Source organism: Syngnathus typhle, linkage group LG5, assembly GCF_033458585.1.
Source record: "Syngnathus typhle isolate RoL2023-S1 ecotype Sweden linkage group LG5, RoL_Styp_1.0, whole genome shotgun sequence".
In the NCBI taxonomy this organism is placed as follows: domain Eukaryota; kingdom Metazoa; phylum Chordata; class Actinopteri; order Syngnathiformes; family Syngnathidae; genus Syngnathus; species Syngnathus typhle.
In genome coordinates, this window is record NC_083742.1 from 10,229,635 (window position 1) to 10,247,550 (window position 17,916).

The 17,916-nt window shown below is 42.5% G+C and overlaps 1 protein-coding gene across 1 annotated transcript; it reads right to left on the minus strand.

Annotated features, from left to right (window-relative positions):
* Window positions 1-683: 683 nt before the first annotated feature.
* On the minus strand, window positions 684-17,472 carry rorb (RAR-related orphan receptor B). Its single transcript, XM_061277717.1, has 10 exons — window positions 17,176-17,472; window positions 4,748-4,833; window positions 4,498-4,639; window positions 3,930-4,361; window positions 3,639-3,760; window positions 3,275-3,407; window positions 3,074-3,181; window positions 2,805-2,915; window positions 1,801-1,913; window positions 684-1,308 (listed from the first exon to the last, which is right to left on the minus strand). The coding sequence occupies exons 1-10, from the start codon at window positions 17,180-17,182 to the stop codon at window positions 1,144-1,146; spliced, it is 1,419 nt and encodes a 472-aa protein (XP_061133701.1). The 5' UTR covers window positions 17,183-17,472; the 3' UTR covers window positions 684-1,143.
* Between the last annotated feature and the right edge of the window lie 444 nt (window positions 17,473-17,916).

Below are 17,916 nucleotides of genomic sequence, written 5' to 3' on the forward strand. Positions count from 1 at the left end.
TGATGGGAGGGATGAGGAGATACAGCAGTAATTCAGGTCTTTGAAGATTAGAACGTTACCTTAAATTCAGATTAAGTTTCATTTCTCATCTTGCTCTCCAGTGGTAAAAAATTCCCACCACCCTGAAGTCAGTGCCCTGTCACACTATATGGGGCACGGTTATGGGAATTTTCTTGACAAAGACATGAGTTTGATTTTGAAATTGCATTTTCATATTGGTTGTTTCTCCGTGATTGTTAAAAAGCAATCCATCTTTTTGGATTCAGTTATTGCAGCAACAATATAGAATATGACCGTATCCATCTTGAAAAGTAGCTTCTTTTTTTTTTTTCTTAATCCATCATATGTTCTTCTTTACATCTCTACATGTTTGCATCAGAAGGATGCTCTTCCTTCTATACGTATGAACAAAATCCAGACAAGGCTTCTATATATAAACAAATGAAAATCAATTCCCAGTTTTACCCAGTATTCCTTTACAAGTCTTAACTTTACAAATTCTGTACACAAGAAAGTATCCGTTAAAATTAAAACACTTAGACAAGGAATAATCAGCCACGGTGGACTGTTGTATATTTAAATTAGGACTAACTTATTTTAACAGAAGTAATACTGGATTCTGCTCTGTACTAGGAGAATATCTACAATAGCTTTTCTAATTCCTCAGTTCCCTCCCCCATTCAGCCTTTTAAAACTATTTCTTCATTTCGGAGAAAAAAATCTAAACAAAAAGGTTTTTCTTTTTCAAATGTAAAATAAATTTGATGTACCGATATTTTAAGACGAACAGTATAAATTGTTCTTAGAATTTTTTTTTTTTTTAAGTCTGTACATTTCTGGTCAGAAGACAAGAAGTAACCCCTGCTCAGGTTGTGGCTTGGGGCATGTTTCATTTCTATATACATTCTTCAGACTGTATCGGTGAACAGGATAGGACAAGTGCTGGACATTCCTAGTACGTATTGTTGGCGCTAAGTGTAAGTTTCTGTCGAATGACCACTCACCTCCCCAGTCTCAAATGAAACTAGAGGAGCTGTGAACTTGGTAGATATTACCAATGTCGTCTTGTCAGACATAGCTGTCCTTGTATTCTTTTGTTCCTCCACTGAAATTGTTTGTTGCAATGGCGCAATAGGCAGTCAGTCACTTGGGCATGGACATGGCAGAGTTCGGGTCTGGATTGAACAGTTCTTTATAGAGTGGCGGGAAGAGAACGTTGACTGTTTCTGGATGAAGCTGCTGGAAAGCTTGAAGCTCCTCCGTGTGGAGCGTACACAGAGCAGACAGTGTTGGGATACGACTGATCAGCTGACAGAGAAGAGGACAAAAGAAAGATAGTTAGATCAATTGCTATACAGGGCATCGGATAGGAAGCGCACTCAAAGTGACTGAGATCACACTGGTTGTTCAAATCCCATTTGACATAAAGGCAAGCATGCGGCACATTGACCTTTGCGTTAAACCACGAAAATAGACAAATGCACATTCTGCTTTTAAGAAAAATGATCCACATGTTGAATTCTCAATCAAATGGAAAAAAATGAATGCATTGATGAAAATGATTTCATCATGTACTTATTCTATGACTAAATTCATATTTGAATAGGAAATCTTAAACAAAATGCAACCTCAACGAATAAACAAAAAAAAATTTCAATTGTACCTCTAGTTGTCACTTAACGATAACATTAACAGGTTTTCAGGCGTTTTCACTTACCATACATTTAAAAAGTTATGTTTAAAAAAAAATAAAACATTAAATGGGTAAAAAGTATTTGCGGATATGACGGGTTGTCTTACCTTAGCCAATGCATCTTCGTCCATGTGGTTCTTCTGCATAATGTGCTGCAGAGAAAAGTAGATCTTCTCCTGGAGTTTCTGAACTTTGCGGGGCTCCATCAACCATGGCCGATCTGAAAAGAGATTTGTTCATTATTCATGCGCAACACTATTCCATCGTTTTTTCCAGAGTAACCAGAAAGGTGCATATTACGGGCTCTGTATTCATAGACAGCCCAGCTGCCATCTCGGCATAAAACGGACGTTCTTGATATTCCTGCTGTTGCAAGCTTCATTTGATCTTTTTGGGATTATGGCAGGTGCCCCCTGGCGCACCTGACAATTTGGTGGCTTTACGCTTGCTGGAACTACATCGAGGTTTTGATGCAAGAATGCATCGGGCGATTTAGTTACATTTGATCGAGGCGCAGGCAGACAGTTTCTGAGAGTCACACACGGACACGAGCAATCAGGGTGGATTGCGGCTCACTTCACTGCAGCGATCTGTGCCTGGCCAACTTTAAATCAGTCGCGTGGAAGTCTGCTTGGACTTCCTCACATAAACAATCTTTGTGTGCTTCGATCTCCTGCACGGACGCCGACAAATCAGTTTCTGCTTCCGACAAGTGAAATTGCGTCGCTTGCGTGACCAATTTAAAGTGGGTTTCGCTTCCATTGGCTGCAAAGTAAGTTGACTGTTTTCCCACCCATAATGGCAGAAAATACACATTTCAAGCCGCGTGCATCTGCAAAAATACCAAAAGCCCAGGCGCTGATTTACACTGTGTTGGGCACACGTACATTAAATAGCCACTGAGTGTAATGGCAATTTATACGACGTGAAATCATACATCTGTAGCGTGAACGAATATTATAATTGTTACATCTTACTGCATGTCTGTTTGAATTTATTTTTGGTAGACAGACCCTGTATATTCTTGTGAATGATTTGCACTGCGATGACAATCTGTTGAAATCTGAATGTGCTACTTTCATTCTAATACAATCAGTGATTGTTCACTGACCTGTGGAAATGAGGACAGCTGCCGAGAAGAGAGCGATCTCCTCCTCCGTCAGCTGCAGTGAGCACAAACTCTTGGCAAAGTCAAACACTGCGCTCACTAAGTCATCACAACCTTGAAAGCAAGCACAGAGGAGAGAAATAAAGTCATTACTCTTACTGGAGTCCTTCATGCTCAGAGGAATTCGACTATTTTACAGGACTTTTTTTCCTTCAATTGGCCCAGATTGTCATTCATACCCGACAAAAATGTACAGCTAATCTAAGTCTTACCCAGAGCTTTGAACATCTGCATGCCTCCATATTTCCCCTCAAAAAGCACGGTGTTGTTGAGAGGGTTGAATGCCCTGCACATCCTCACCAGGACGACCTCTAAACAACCTGAGCGAGACGGACAACAGAGCTAGCGTTGGAGCCTGAAATTCTTCTTGGTGCATACAGGCGGAGTAAGAGACCAAACAGAAGTGGACTCACCTGATTTCAGCAGGAGGATCTGGTCATTTTGACACAGCTCCATAAACCCTGAGATGCGCTTGGCAAACTCTACCACGTACTGGATCGCATGTGTGATCTGAATGGCACACTGCTGCCACAACACGTCCCGAGGCTAAACCGGACCACATGAAAGTTGGGTATGTTATCTCTATCTTGTAATTGCATTTAATACATACTAAGCGTGCCGTCGTTCATGAAGAATATGAATTAAGTGACATTTCAAATCAGAGTACAATGCATGACTAGGAGGGGAGCGATGGGAAAACTCCATAGGAAATCCTAAATCTAAATTGTTCACATCCACCCTAACACAAGGAGAATAGTGTCATAAAAGGAAACTCACCTTGCTCTGGTACATTTTGACTTCCTCATAGGAGTGTGTTTGCCAGGCCAACTGTTGCAACTCCTCTGAGGTGTACTGACACGTCTCCAGATGAGACTTGATGATATTCTGAGCAATGCGGTCTGGCCGAGAGGAGGTAAGTCAATTCAGTATCTGCTATCTGTTATGTGTGTACACTCGTTCTGTATGTATTTGTTATTGTGTTTTGATACAATCTAAGAGTGATTAGAGCATTTGTGATTTTTTCACCTATTTTGTCACTTGGGTTCGTGTGTTTGACGTGATCTTTACCTAGTTCTCCCATGCTGACGTTGTTGTGTCCCAGTTGACTGTCCTGGTAGCCAGCATAGCTGAACAGGTTGGGCACTGGCGTCAAGTCGTAGACTGGCTCCTGTTTTATGTGCTTCATGCCCGACATGTCCAAACCTGACTGGTCTGGAGACGGCTGGGTGGAATCCATCCCGTAGTAGCCCCCTGGAAGTCCAGCGCCATTAGCGTGGCCACCCTTGGGCAGGTCAATGACGTGACCATTGGCATAAGTGCCCCCAATCTCATGGTTGAGGGTTGACAGTCCATTGGTTAGGCTAGATGAGTAAACCCGTGCCAAAGCTTCCGCTTCCCCCGTCTGCTGTTGCCGCTGCTCCTGTAGTCGGGCCTGATGCTTTTGGACCTCTGCATACAGACTGTCACGTTGTTTCTTTGACATGCGTCCAAACTTCACCGCTAACAAAGAAGAGGGGCAGAGAGAGGCCAGATGCAGGATTAGAATTGTGGTGTGATTTAGCTTTTGTTTTACTCGTGCATTTATATCAGCATTGTTCATTTCCCGTACAAGGTACGTAGACCAAAAGGGCCTCACCATCTCTGGACATTCCTAGGGCTAGACACTTTTGAAGGCGGCAGTGTTGGCATCGGTTGCGGTTTGTTCTGTCGATGAGGCAGTTCCTCTGGCGGGGGCAGGAGTAGGATGCGTTGTTCTGCTGACTCCTTCGGAAGAATCCCTGTTTGCACGTCAACACAATGCATTAATACTGACTCTGGGTATCTGAACAAAACATACAAACTCCCTTTTGTGATGCTGTGTTGTCTTCCACTTTGTGAAATCTTACCTTACAACCCTCACATGTGATGACTCCGTAGTGGATGCCTGATGATTTGTCTCCGCAGATTTTGCACGGTATTACTTCGATTTGAGCTGCAAGCAGGGAAAGGTGCAAAAAGAAACATTGTCAAATGCGAGGGTGAAGTAAAGCACAGTGAGAGGACTTAAATGACAATTGGCTGTAAAGCCCCGAAGAGTTATAAAAAGACCTTGACAATGGCAGTGTGACATGTAGACCTTGTGTACGTTTTTTCAAGAGTTTCTCTAATGACTGCAACATCGCGGAGCGTATGCTTGCTCCCAAGTACACACTCAAACACCTTGGTGACAAGGCAGCATTAACTGGGGGTCTCTTCTTTGTGCTCCACTTGAGGGAAACACCCCTGCGGGTTCGTAATGTCACCCGTAATGAAAAAAAATATATGTTACATCACTACCTGCCACTTTTCACTCACTCGATCAAAATTTCCACCCACGTTTCACATTTCAGCCTTTCCTTTGCTTGTATAATGCCATTTTTTCCCCCCCGTTTAAAGTCTAAATTCACGGTATTTGTTCCCCTTTTAAAATATTACTCACTGTGTATAGGCAGCTCCATGTGCAGCCAAAACCAAAGGCACAGTATAAAAACAACAGAAGCTGTTTCACTGTAACATACAAGCGCACCTGTTGCAAGTGTAGTTCAGCCTATCTTCCATAGTCAATGGAAAGCAAAAGCTGCAGCGCCTGCTAAGTGATGCGCACATGTATGCAGTGATAGGCAGGTCTGTCTGCTGAGATTGCACACTCTCTAAAGAGATTACACAGCCTATCTAATCCTAAATTATTTCCCAACAACATGGTGGTAGTGCTGAACACAGTTTTAAAATATCCATCCATTTACCAGGAAGATACATGCATTGTTAAGTTATTTTTTTCAAGAAATTAATCTGGAGTCCGAAAGGATCGTACTGCTTTTCCACCCATGTGCCATTTGCGTGGGTTCCCACGAAAATGGGCAAAACCTTTGCTATACTCGTGATGCAACACAACGTTGTAAAGTACAATGAGTATAGTAAAATAATATTTGCCGGACAGTGTTGATGTTACTTTACTGTACGATTTTAACTGCAGGTTGGTAAAATGTATCAAATAAAAGAGTGACTCAATGCGTCATACGTATATTTATCCAGAACCAATATTTAAATACTACGTTACATTTTGTATGCGCTCACGAATAAAATAATTGTGTGTAGGAACAAGTGTTCAGTGTGTATAATTGGATAATCCCACATGCGGATCAATGGAGACACTTCTGTCTAATACGACAGAGTAGTTATGGACGGGGACTGCTGCACCCTAAGTGGTCTTTCTACTCCAACTCCTCGTATGCAGATGAGTAATTCCACAATGTGGTGCACAACAATAGTTTTCACTTGACTAACATTTGAGTCCACTGGGAAACCAAATGTCATTTTTCTCTAAATAATCCAAGTGCTTTTTAGGACAAGAGGCAAAAAAAATGACTCAGTTTGTTGCTGTGGACTTGTTAGTCTTTTGGTGAAGCAATGATGGAGGGTTGCAGACTTTTTTTTCTTTTTTTTAAAATTAAATCTAGTACCACTCATGCTGTGAGTTGTGGTGCAGCTCAAGACCTGACCCATTTCCACCCATTCCTGCCCAACTGGCTTTAAAATGGGTCAGAGCAGACGACGCACAGTTGACACATGCATGGGGTAGGAAATGAACATGGCCTGTAAGGCACTTCGAAATGTCTCAGTTGTGTCTGGGACCATCCAGACTTGTTATGTCTCATTCACATTGATGTCTGGTGTTTTCAATCCTCTTACCTGATCTTATGATTCCGTTTATTTTGTCTACATTTGCTTGCTGTGACGTGGATACATGTACTGTACATTTACATTGATTTCCTGCAAAGGTTTGTGTTTGTATGAGCATGTGTTGACAACTCTGCTCCAGTGATTACAATATATCTATATTCACTGCATGTCTTCTGGGAGATTGTACTCCTTTTTGTACTCGTACATATGCCCAAAGGAGCCCAAGCGTGTGGGCATGAGCATTGTTTCAGTGAGCGTTTGTGTTCCAGTGACTTTTTCCACAAATAAAGAGACAGGAACAGTGAAGTATGCGCATGGCACGTGTGCGTATTTGCAAATGTGTGTGTGGGTGTGCGTATTGTGGAGCGTGCGCATGTGATGTGCTCATCGCCAGCGGGGACTGTCAGGTAGGATATGGGGATACGGTCATGACAGCATTGCTGTTGCCAGGGTGACCACCCACTCGCTGCACTCGTCTGGCTGTCGCAGCAATGATGTGCTAAGCTGTCACACTCTTAAAGGAAGTGATGTCACCGAGCGTCCTGTTTGCCCCCCCCCCCCCTTCCCGTCTCGTTCTATCACGGCTGCTGAGGATTTAGGAATCGCTAAAGCAAAGGACTCCCACTTCTTCCTTTTAGTAGACAATCCTTGCTTTTTTATACCTCGGCAGCACGGATGGATTAAAGCAGAATTAAGATTTATGTGTGCTCAAACCGTGTTTTGTATTTATTTGGAAAGTTATACTGATCTTTACACAAACTTGTTGATCTCCTACAATGAAGTACTTGAGGCAAAAAGTTGTACCAGGCTACTAGTGTATGATTCAAAAACTCTTTTGGTATTTGTGTCGAAATAGTTAGCTCATCTCGGCCTACTGCCCTTCATCTGTGTAGATTCTCAGTCCTGAAAAGGCTCTAAATCGACGGAATCTTGTTTTTTGAAGGTGTTTCTTCTCTAATTCCAAACGTTGTAAAATTTCGGTGTGGAGTCCCTATTTCTTGCTTATGAGGTGTCTGGCATGGAGCAAGGAAGCTTTGTTGTGGAATTCAGGAAGTTATACAGAGCAGTATCGCAGTTGGAGGATACGTTGCTGCTAGGGAGTGGGGAGGACGCCTGAACTCAGTGACTGACAGCCCTGTTGACCACCGGGAGTGTGAGTGTTTATCTTGAGGTTCTTATGTAAGAGCAGGACTGCAACGCAGACGATTCCTCAGCTAAGAGGAGGATCAGTCTCAAGCTCATGAGAGAGAAAGAGAAAGACAACTTCAGAAATAACAAGGCCAGATAGCTGTGCTGTTAACGCTCCGTGTGTGTGTGCGTGCGTGTGTGTGTGTGTATAGCTGATTGTGGCCATGAGGTCTATATTACACCAGCACGTGCATTATCATAATTGATTTTTAATGAAGTGAGGTTCTCCTGTGTATTTCCTGGGCTGCCCCTCTTTAAATAGAGTCCTAATTATCTACTAGGGGGAATGTGCTACTAGGGGGGGGGGGGGGGGGGGGGGAGCAGGCCGCCGCTTTCCTTACAACACCTGCTTATAAGGGATTCTGAACAGAAATGCATGTACATAAACGAAGTGACATGAATTAAGATTCCATATTCATCATGTAACTACAAATGCAGTCCACTAGATGTTGCTGTGCATGTAAAGCTTGTGTGTCCATGTGTGTGTGTGTGTGTTGATGAGAAGAGCCAGACTGGACATGCATGTTTCATTTTTTCAGCCTGCGGGATGGCTCCAAAACAGAAAAGCTCCCAGAGCAACTCATAGCGCACAAATGGAGTGAATTGGGTGCAGCAATTTCCCCGTCTAATGGAACAGTTGATATGACTTTCTATCCTAACTTTTGCCAACGTGAGGCACTTCAGTAAGGCAAACAAAACTCTGGAGGTCCCAGGGGGTGAGTCGTACGTAGAGGATGGCTGTGGGTGGTATTTCTACGTTATTAAAAATATGAATTGTTTCTTTCCAAGTTAACGAGATACTATCTTGTGGCAGAATGAAGGAGATCGACATTTTCTCCTTCCCTCCCCTGAAGCCTGCTTGTTAAATGTGAACAAGTCTGCCGCTGGTCTTAGATGTCTCACGCACTCGGAATTATCTTATCACTATTCGCCATCCCTTCCGCACTTCATTCTGTTTGACATTGCCGCACGTCTCCGAGTGTTCCTCCACGCTGTAAGTGGCTGTGTGACTTGGAAATCATCTCAGTTTCTGTATTTCATGATCTATTTCCATCTCACGGAAGAACTCCTTGTCGTATAAAGCCAAGAGAGGAACGAGCTTTTTCTTCCCGTCCGCTGATGATGAAAAACACTGCAAAAACTTCTGGTGCTGTGATTGCCAAGTGAATTAAGTCACACTTCTGGGAATAGCGCATAAGAATACTGCTTGGGTTATCTCCCCTGTGTCTCCTCTTATGTTTGCACATCTTACTGTCCCATTAAAATCAATGAAACGCTCCTCTCCCGATGGATTCAAATGGACTTGAGCAGTACGTCGGCTCACTTGCGGAGTGAAACATCTAAAACTTTGGACTTTGTGCTCTTCTTGACAAACTCATTTTCAATCTTTTTTTTTTCAATCAGTAATTTCCATACTACTTGTGTTCTTTGCCTCGCAGACGTCTGTGTTTTTCTGCGGGTGTCTGTCATTGTGTTTGAACACCGTGCATTTATAAATGTATACTGTATCGGAATTTTAACTTTGCGGCATGCCTGCTAGACCTCACAACTCTTTCATTTTACTTTAATTCCCAGTCATTTATATTCAATGAGTGTATGTATTGAAAACAATACTACACTGATCATCTAAACACGTGCAATCTGCTATGGACAGCTCGCAAAATTTGTCATTCGGCGTTGGTTTTGAACAGCTGATTCTCAATTCAATTCGAGTCACCTTCGATTTGTCCACAGCACTAAGTAAATAGTCTGACATGATACTAATGCAACAGAGCGTAACTTGTTTTAACGAGAACTGGCTGTCTAATCCAGAAACAAACATTTGATTTGCATAAGAAAAGTAACATTTTGTGTTTACCAGACATTGAACTGCAACGTTTCCAGCTCCCCATTTTGGTTTCATGACAAAAGTGATTGATACACTAAGCAGAAGTGAGGCAAAAAACAGCTTCCAGTTTTTTTAGTACACCTCACAACTTTGCAATTTGGTCAGATTGCTTCCATTCTATGTATTTAGTGACAGATATTGACTCACAGAGAACACCTGCTTCCACACTAACATGAGGTTTGAAACATCCTTGAGAGAGTGTACAGGCTGCTGCTTTTTAAAATAATAATCATAATGCCGCACAGCAGCAATAGTTCGGGGTCCCTCCAAACATGTCTTTGTCACACTGTTACAGCATGTACGGTGACTGAACACATTTATTAGACCCACCGCCATGGATTTGTCTCAGAGACCATCCAGCATTTTGGACGTGAAATCCATCGTCACCAAAGCCCCCCGGCACAACGGTCTGTGCACACATATGTAAAAAAAAAACCAAAAAAAAAACCACTCGCTTGCCCTAACCCCCCATGCTGTGTGTCAGAGGGCATGAGCTTGTCCAGCTTGCCATACAGCCACAAAGCACTCTGGGTAATTGCTCAGATAGCAGGTCTGGGATCAGCTGCAGTTTGCTCAAAGAATATTGTGCTGCAGCATGATTGGATACCACAGAGAGAGAACAGAAGGGGGCCACTGGCTGTTATCCGGTGCATCGATTCGCTCTCACACACACACACACACACACACACACACACACACACACACACACACACACACACACACACACACACACACACACACACACACACACACACGTGCACGCGTACAAGATTTGCAACACACTCAGATATGCTCGAATGCATAAATTACTGTGAGCTCATTTTGGGAAAAAAAACCAGACATTACTGTATGACAATCTATGCTTAACCCCCTCTCCCCTCTCTCTCTCTCTCTCTCTCTCTCTCTCTCTCTCTCTCTCTCTCTCTCTCGCACGCACGCACACACACACACACACACACACACTCCCACCCAATGCAGCATGTGTCCTCAGATGGATAAGAGGAGAAGGAGGCGTGGGAAAAAATCCACAGGGTAAACCCAACCCCTACCCCAAAACATATACACACACACAAAGTCTGCCCATCTGCCTCCTCTGATCTGCCTCTCATGGCCACTGTACACACACACACACAGACGTACACTCACGCCCTCCAATCCCCTGGGTGACCCCGTAGGACCCCGACAGCCTTTGACCTTTCCTTAAGGACCGAGTGAACGCATCAGGGTGGAACGGGTCCAAGTGTGAGAGGTCTGCATCTGGTCATTAGGATCCTGAAATCAGCCATGAAAATGAACACGCAGCACACGTTCATGGCTTTCTGTCTTGTATTGCTCACTGTCATGATTTGTTCTTCACATCAGCACACATGCATGCGTGTGTGCGCACCGACGGGGTGGCTGTGTCCATATTTTGCTTGGATTGAGGCAATGAACGTGCAGCAGAAGATGTTTGCACACGCTGAGTGAGGTCGTTCCCTCCTGGGGTGGGAAAATAATGTTTGTTGGCGCTAGCCATGTCCTCATCCTCCTTCAATGCTCCTCCTATGGTGTTTCTCTTGAGTCTAATTGTAGTTGACAGTGTGTGTGTCCGTGTGTGTTTCTTTGAGGGGGGAAGGGAGAGAAAAAGGTGGCTATCCCAGAGAGCCAAAGAAAGGTTAGAGATACTAATATGAGCGAAGGAAGCGACATGCATGCAAAGACAAAGAGAAAAGTCTTAATTTCTTGCATAAATTGGAAGGACTGACTAAACTGGTAAATGCAACTGAAGCAGCATTGTGTATCTAATGCAAAACTGCGTAGGAGGTTGCGATTCACTAGAGAAATATGAAGTTTTAAGATGAAGAGGAGGAAGAAAATAAATTGGACTTAAATATGCCTGATAACTTTCGGTCAAATGAAGCACCTCATAAGGCTCGCATTTATTAATAATAATAATAATAATAATAATAATAATAATAATAATAATAATAATAATAATAATAATAATAATAATAATAATAATAATAATAATAATATATTTGAATTGTATAGCACTTTTTTAAAGGGCCACATATCTGAAAAACACCAGAAAATCTTATGGTAAAGAAATCATTTAATGAAATTCATTTTCATTGATTGGTAATGAGAGTGGATCCATAAGAAGATTTTATCACGCACAAATTACTGCATATTAAGGCACCCAGTGAAATACAAAAAAAGTGTCTGTCAGTCTATTTCATGTCCTATCTCTGACAGTCATGTCAAATTGTGTTTTCAGTCTCATTTTGTTTGTTAAAACTGGCTGGGTGACATCCCACTACTCTAATAGTGGTGCTGGTGGTATCTACTATTTCAAACTCGTGCCTTGAACCAAATATTGTATCCAAGGGTGTCAAAATACTCTCATCTGTAAAAAGTTTACTTGATTGCAAGAAACTTGTCGGCGTCCTTAGAGACACGACAAAAAAGACTGCACAGTTAAATGGGCTGAAATTGCACACAGCCCACATAATCCTTAAGTGATTTAGCCACGGTATTTGTCGTACTTTGGTTGAACTAGCTGATTTTGTTTTTCACACATTTTTTCCAGTAACTGAATCTTTTGACACTTTACTGCCTCAAGTTAGGATTCTTCCACGCTGCTTGTGTGTTTATGTATTCCTGCGAGTGAAGCCAGAGTGAACGCGGGCATATGAATGAGAGAGGCCGTTGGAGCTGACGCGTGCGTTTGAATGCATGCGTGTGCCTTTCTGTTTAAGTGCGAGAGCATGCGATATATGTGTGCGTCCTCTCTCAGGGATGGCCACTAATAGCTCGCCTCGGGCAACAATTTAACTCAGCCTAACAAGGTTCTCCCCAAAGTGGCCCCAGGGGCATCTCTGGCAGAGGCAAATTGATCACAAAGACTCACACACAGCCTGCTCTACTCTTCACCTGCTTTCTCTCCATTTCTCGATCTCTCTCTAGTGGCATGATTTAACAGAATACATTATCAACGTTAAATTGGAGTCGAGCGAGTAAAAGTAGCAGCGGTCTCGGTTTCATAATTTCATTCCCTTTACGAAGGAATGATAAGAGACCTCACGTCAACTGTGTGTGTTCTCACACACGCACACATATGAACTTGGGCTGAGTGAGGTTGCTCAAGAGAGAGCGATAGAGAGAGAGGAGAGGATGAAGAGAAGGAAAGATCGTCCTAATAAGAATCCCTTCAATGGGATTACAAGCACTAAAACTGGCTAATCTTTGTCATTAAGAAAAGATGCACTTGGCTAAATCACACGCTTATTGTTGCGGCGTGCAAGCTTTGCACCTGCCAACACAACACCTTCAGTTAGCAGAAACATTCAGAGGTATTATTTTAAAAAGCGGCCTGATTTTAAATGACACGTAGCAACTAATTGTATTTAACTTGTGGCGGATAAATTCCTCTAAAGAAATGACTTTTTGTGCACGATATTATGATTGATTCCCAATGTGTAGCTATGCATGTTCATAAAAGGAGGTAGAACTGTAACAGTGACACAAACCTACAGTCAATGGAGTAATCTGATTTTGTGTTGGATAAGCAGCAGTTTCCAAGTGTGGACTTTGGATGCCACCGTTATGGGTGCAGGCAGGCGTTGGTTGTTCACTGCTGAGCGCAACTACCGTTTGCAAATGCAATCTAATCACAGTATCTATAGCAGTATGCGTGTGTATGTCTGGCATTTAGACACAATGTGTATTTGACGCAAATGAACTAAACATCCTCTTCTTTAAGCACATATGCATGCACGCTTACTTTATTATGTAACCCTTAAGACTTTTAATTGCTCTCCTTTCTTATCTCAGTCTCATTCTCCTGCCCTTCCTTTTATTTCCACCTACAGATTGGAAATGCCTGCTTTAGCATTTCTTCGCCTCAAATTTGCTCATCTACAAGTGCAGATAATGAAATAATTTCACACAAAATTGAGTTGAAATGAAGAAGAAAACAATAATTGCCGTAACACTCCATACCCTCCTTTTCCTTTGTCTACTATATTTGGGCTCTCATAACTTTCTCTCCACACAAAGTTATGGACAAACAATAATATCATTTCCTGTTCAGCTATGCAGGTGTTTTTACCCGTCCAAAGCTTTTCTTCTAGTAAAACATTTGTGATTACGAAGAAACAAACTTTTGTCTAAATCTGAGAAAAATGCCAATATTGAATATTGCTGTAGACATTCTTCCTTCACTAAAATCAGTAAAATTGGCATAAGAGGACTTATGACTTCAAGGCAGATTTAGTTTCGGAGTGGTGCAGTGTTGAAAATCCCTTATGGTGTAGTTATAAAGTGGCTACACAAACTCAAGTGTGCCATATAGCCCACGCTTTATGTGTATTAAGATTTCAAGAGAAAAGAGAGCGACTAAGGAAAGAAGGGGGACAGCGTTCGCCTCATATCCCCGAGATAGCGACGGCGGGATAAAACCAACATGAAGTCTATGCTGAGCTCAAGCTAAACAAACATGAGCTATGATAGCGGCTCAGTGGGACTACAGGAGTGCCATCGGGCCGCACACACACACACACGCACGCGCACACACATACAAAACGCGGTTGAGCGGTGTAGATGAATGTATGTGTTGGCTATTGGGACATGAGTCGCACATGTGTGTGTTGCATCCAAGCCGTAGCTCAGTCAGTAGGGCTGCGTTGAGGGATTAACAATGTGGCCTTGCATGGGTTTGGGGTAATCTCTCCTCTCTTCTTACATAACACTCGCCATTAGTCAGCACAAACGCACAATAAACAACACAATCGTCACTAACTGAGTCAGACAACAGACCACTCGGGCCTCCAATAATAGTGCACATTGAATATTTCACAGCATGAAATAAAGTAGCAGATTATTTGATGTCTCCGGAGTGAGGTTCCGACAATCTCGATTCAGCCCTGTTTTTGTTTGCGCTCTTTTTGTCTGTGTGGATTCAGTATGGTCTATACATCTCACTTTGTATGAAAATAGGGAAAAAAACATCTTAAATTACAGGATTGAGCTATGGTTGAAGTGATGTCATCTGAGTGATGCAATATAGATTTATCTGAACAGACTGCTTCCGTTGGATTTGATGAAAAATCGATCCCGGGATGCTTCGGAATCGGACGGATCAATGCACAAGCCTCCACAGTAAAACAGGATGAAACTAATTCTATTGGCATGAAGCCGTCATGCGTAGTATTTGACTGTCTGTGTGTGTGTTGAGTGAGCTGCGTATGAGCACTTTGGGAACAAAAGCAGTGAATAGCATCTTTTGCAATATGTATTTTACAGCATCACCACACCTGCTGTGGCACTTTTTGACCTTATCCCGACTTCACCTTACGAGTGGAGTGTTCCTCTCTTTGCATCATCCTATCGTTTCCCAAGTGTGGGAGATTCTGATTGACATATCACCAGACACTGCAGATCAAATGGCGCTTTGACCGTCCCGCTCCCGCCTTATAGACCCCCGCCGCTTCGGCTACTTCATGGTGAACTCTTTGACCTGGGTGCATCCAAGTGGCACAAAGACTTTGTCTGACGTTGCAGCAAATGCAAACATGTCCCACACAGGATGAATAAAACTAGTTGTATTGCTAGTATAAATAAATCGTTTGGGTATATGAATAGGATGGGGAAATGTAAATTTGGTTTTAGATCAAAATTAAAAGAGTCAAGCATCAGGTTGATGTTAAATACATTTTTTTTCATTTTTATATCATTTTGTGAAGGCACAATGTAAAACACGCATTGTTTGAAGTGCAAAAAGGCTCCGATTATATTCCTGGATCCGTGTGCAGTTTTTGTTTTCCTTGGCCGGCAAAAGAGTGACATCATAGTCAGTCGGAACTTCAGATGTTGAGGCTACTGTTAAATGAGAATTACCACGGCACATGAGAGACCTCTATTTTTTATAGCCTTGTGGTTGTGAGCACATTTCTATGTAAGGGCAGCTGAGAGACACTCACACACAGGTTGAGAGTGGGGGGCGCTCAGCCCACACTGATTTAATTCTATCTGACAAAACCCTTTCGGGCGTGCAGAGGGAGAGAGGAAGCTGGAGAGAGATAGAGATGGAGAAAGAGGGGCGAGAGAGACGCTTCAGGGGCCTCCTCTGCTAACCGCGGCTGTAAAGTGAAAGCTGGAGCTTCCCGTAGAACCCCCCCTTGAAGCCTCCCATGCACAACAGTGGTCGCTAGAATGTGAACAAAAACAAATGCAAGGAGCATGACAGAGGAGTTTGGTCGAAGATGACAGAAAAGGAGGTGGGCTATGTTTGTCTGTTTTTTTCTTTCGTTGTTGGTTTTTCTGGCTCAAGGATGTGGTGGCATTAAGCAGCAGCAGAAAATGTTAAATGACATCCAAATACATAAATCATGACAGTGAGCAGAACATACATCCTATAGATGCGGTGTTTGAGGGCTATTTATAATTTTGTATCAATTTGGATAATGTTTGCAATGGATTTCACTGCTGCTGTTGAGATTTATTGTTTATTTTTCGATTAAAATAAATAAACTATATATATATATATATATATATATATATATATATATATATATATATATATATATATATATAAATAAATAAAAAAAAATAAAAAATATATATATATAAAGTATTTTTGCATAGCAAACCAATTTCCTGAATCTTTCAACTGAATAAATCAGTGTCGTTTTTTTAAGAATTATAGTAAATATTCACTACACCAATAATGATCACATTTATTGGCTATGTCCACACAACACATGTGCATAGTATAGTTGACACCGTTAAAATGATGTTTTTACCAATGAGGTTTGATATAATTGTTTTGCAGTAACGCATTTTCATAAAGTTCAACTTCGTCTCAGCCTGAATTGCGCAAAAGGTCCCTATAAAACTAAATCCGCAAAGGGATATTAACATTCCAAATAGGCCCCACTGCAACTGTGCTACAACTGTAAACAATATACAATGTTGTTTTATGTCGAACACTGTACATGGAGAAACAAAATTGGAAAGTGGCGGTCCGCAGGCTTGTTTGTAAGTGCATGCGCGCGTGTAGAGAGAGTGAGAAAGACGCGGAATGAGAAAGAGCCAACTTGACTTTGACGTTGAAATTGAACATGCCGGTCAACTTGCAAAATGGGTTAGTGGACCTCAGGACAAGTGGCCCTGGAACATCCAATAAACTTTGAACCCAACCCCCGAATCAACAAGGCAAACCAAAGGCGAATAAAAATTGTATTTCCATCATGCGGCAATTTCCGGTTGGCGAGCTGATATGGATTGACTAAAGTGATTGACAAAAGTGATTAACCTGGCGCCACTTTTAATTTCCCCTCATGCGTGGACTTGCTCACCTGCTCATTTGACGCGCGGAAATAAACTTTTATATACTTGCGTAGCTGTGTATCGTAGTGAAATCGACTAGTGAGCTAAAACATACAAATAAACAATCATACCAAAAACTCCCACAATAAACTTTCAAGAACATGTAACGATCCCGCCACACCGCGTGCGTGCATGCATGCATGCATGCGTGCGTGGAGTTGGTGCTCTTACCTCGCATGGTGTTGCTGTTGCGCCTCACTTCCCAAAGCAGCAGTCATGAAGAAATAAACATAAACACTAAAACGAAAAAGGGGCGTCTCGGCAGCCTCAGTTAAATAATAAAAACAACTAACAACTAAAAGAATGTCGACGAGCTGCGTCGATGAGCGCTGCCCTGATTGGAGGCGGTTTGTGCGCTAAAAGCATCCCAGACGGAGGCGCAGGGAGGCGGACTGAGGTCGGTCGGCGTGTCGGTGATTGCGCTCTGGTCTTGCGGTCGCTTTCATGACATCTGCGCTCTCACCTCGACTGGAGGGTTCCACTGTTTTCTGCCGGCTGAGGGAGGGGAGAGCGTGTTGGAGAGGCTTTGCCCGCCAGCTCGGATTGGACCCAAGCACTTTCCGCTCCTCCCACTCTCTCCTGCAGCCTACACACACACGCGCGCGTCCATGCCCGCACGCCCGCAGCCTGAGCGCACTCTGGCGCTAATACTTCGCCCTCCACATTTAATCAGCCCAGTGCAATATACGGTTGGTTGTTTTCAAACATGTAAAATGAAGTGTGTCAACCCTTTATCCTGCCCAGATTTTCTGACTCCATGATTTAAAAAAAAATAAAACATAGACTCATGTTGACGAGGCAAATCAGGTAATCTGATCACTTTTAGATTATTATATATTTAGATAATTCCAACAGACGAACTGTATCAAGCGTTTGTGCATAATATTCACTTTTGAGTGATCAGATTTTCAT